The 2679-nt window shown below is 29.3% G+C and overlaps 1 protein-coding gene across 1 annotated transcript; it reads right to left on the bottom strand.

Moving 5' to 3' along the window:
• Nucleotides 1-518: 518 nt before the first annotated feature.
• On the bottom strand, nucleotides 519-1842 carry LOC110712036. The gene is made up of 4 exons (XM_021890460.1): nucleotides 1405-1842; nucleotides 1052-1283; nucleotides 903-978; nucleotides 519-816 (listed from the first exon to the last, which is right to left on the bottom strand). Exons 1-4 carry the CDS (start codon nucleotides 1840-1842, stop codon nucleotides 519-521), a joined length of 1044 nt encoding a protein of 347 aa, XP_021746152.1.
• Nucleotides 1843-2679: the final 837 nt, after the last annotated feature.

Here is a 2679-nt window from a genome sequence, read left to right as displayed (position 1 = left end):
TTTCATTTTAAGAAATATATATATATATATATAATTTAAGAGCCAAAGTGAATGTGATCGAGGCATCCAAACTCCATTTTGAGGCTTTTTGTTGCTTCAGATGGAAAAAATTAAAAAAATATAAAATGAGCTTCGGGTAAATCAAAATAAACAAATAAAACCTAGCTTCGGGTGAATTACAATCCAAAATAGATATATATAGATATATTAGGTAAAATAATCTATTTTTGTAATTTATATAGTTGGTATATATAACGATAATATATTATGCCAACCATTTAAATTTACATAATATCGTATATAAAAATGGTTGGCCTATATATTATGGGAATATGTATTTGATATACTTGTATATGATATTAGGTTTAGGGATACTGCCTTTAATTTCATTGCCTAACTTTACAACCAAACATACCAAAACAATAAAACTAATAATAATAAGAATAAAATCATAACTTTATTATAATCATAAATTATTACAAGGATTGCTTCTTATTGCATATGACTATTTAAGTTTATTATTCAACGTCCATATGATGATTTTCTTCCTCGATGTCCCTAACTGATTGCCAAATATGTTCTGCTATCTGATTTTGTACTATATCCATCTGAGCTTTCCTACCTTCATCAAATATGGAGTATTCCGCTCTAGGCTCAACATTTGCACACCTTTCTGAAATTGGTATCCCTAAAGTGTACAATCGGATAAAATTATGAAGAGTAAACGTTGATAAGATGATTGATAATTGATATGTTTGAGACATTTGTGGCATGTTTTTCAAAATTTTCCATTGCCCCTTAACGTTGCCAAAACACCTTTCAATTGTAGTACGCAATGAAGAATGACGATAATTGTAATGTTCTAGCATTCCTCGAGGTGGAGAAATTCCAGCATATGATACCTTGTCTGCTTGTCTTTAATTGGACTCAAATAACCGAGTGTGTTAGGATAACCAGAATCCACTAAATAATATTTTCCTGATAAGAAAATAAAATTTTTATTAGAATAAATTATCCTGATAAAAGAAAATAATATTAAAGAATTACCTACCTAGAGGAGGGTGTGGAAATTCGAATTTAGGATCAGTTAAGCAATTTCTCCACACCGTTATATCATGAGCACTTCCTTGATATCCAACATTGACAAATGTGAATAACCTATTAAAAGAGCATGAGGCTAGTACATTCCAAGTTTTAGTTCCTTTACGTCCTCGAAACGGTTGACCATCACCATCGGACACAACTGCACTAATATGAGTTCCATCTAAAGCACCAACACAATCCTAACACATGAAAAAATTAATTTTTTTATTATTAAATTATGCTTTTATAAATGCATTTATATGAAAATTAAATAACATACTAACCTTAAAAAAAAGGCCAATATAATGAGTTTTCTTGTACTTCTGGTGGTGTATCGGCCAAATCTTGGTAAGGACGAATTAAATCACATGACAATCTTGTCAATGCTTGCAACACCCTTCTGAAATATTTGCTAATTGTGGATATTGAGTGCTTAAATGTGTCAGCAGCTTGGCGTTGAGATGCCCCTCTTGCCGATATAAATAGACCAATTCCTACTTGTTCAACCACTTTTACAAACCTTCCGTCCGATAATAATTTTTTTTCTATCATCAATTGGACTAGTTGCACAAACATATCCCTATCTAATCTTAGTTGCTCTTTAAACAAACCAGGATGAACTGTTAACAACCTTGTTATATATGCTGATCCACTTTCACCCCCGATCCTTAAAGGTAAGCGATGAATTGGGGTAAGGAGTCTCGACAATTCATATAGTACCAAAAACAGTATGCATTTCTGAAGCAACTCATTGTCCATTCTACAATATAAAAGCAACAACAAGAAGCGAGATATCAAATTTAAACAAAAAAAATATAAAAAAAATATTAACGTATAACCTTCAATATGTAGATGGTTACAAAAAGTATTGTATATTTTTATGATTGTCCAATTCGTCCCACCCAAGTAGTATATAGATATATATATATATATATATATATATATATATATATATATGTATATATATATATATATAAGCAATTAAAACTACATGCAATACAAGAGTATTATTTGTTTTACCATATATACGAAGGACAAAGAACGCAAAGGAAAGAGATTGATTTTCCCATATCTTTTTCAATATCTCGTATATATCATATATATTTACCAAAAAAAAAAATTGCATATAATAACTTGTCAAAAAAAAAGAGTGGCGTATATAACGTTTTCCTCATATTTCTTTTTTAACAAATAAAGTTTTCCTCAAATACATATATGGTAAAACTAACAAAGTATTTACCAAAAATATAGTATTTACCAAAAATAACGAACTACAATTTTTATCAATAAGATATTATTAAATATATGTAGTTTTTTTTTGAGAAAAGTTAAATATATGTTGTATTTAGGAATGTTAATATTTTGTTTCATTGATTAGTGATCAGACATGTACAAATGCCCCATCCCTTGCGAATAGGATACTTAAATGATTGTTATTTTTATTGTAAAATTAAACCCTTAAGGCTTGTTTTGTATAAGGTCATCTCAGGTATAATGACATTTGTGTACAATTTTGCATGGATTTTCATATGTCAACGTACAAGGAAATGCATCCCCACCAGCATACAATTCAGCTCTAATCATTGATAATAATAA

The sequence above is a fragment of the Chenopodium quinoa genome, unplaced genomic scaffold (assembly GCF_001683475.1).
Source record: "Chenopodium quinoa cultivar QQ74 unplaced genomic scaffold, ASM168347v1, whole genome shotgun sequence".
In the NCBI taxonomy this organism is placed as follows: Eukaryota; Viridiplantae; Streptophyta; class Magnoliopsida; order Caryophyllales; family Amaranthaceae; genus Chenopodium; species Chenopodium quinoa.
The sequence above is the reverse complement of the archived record's forward strand: the minus strand, read 5'-3'. Positions and strand labels throughout refer to the sequence as shown.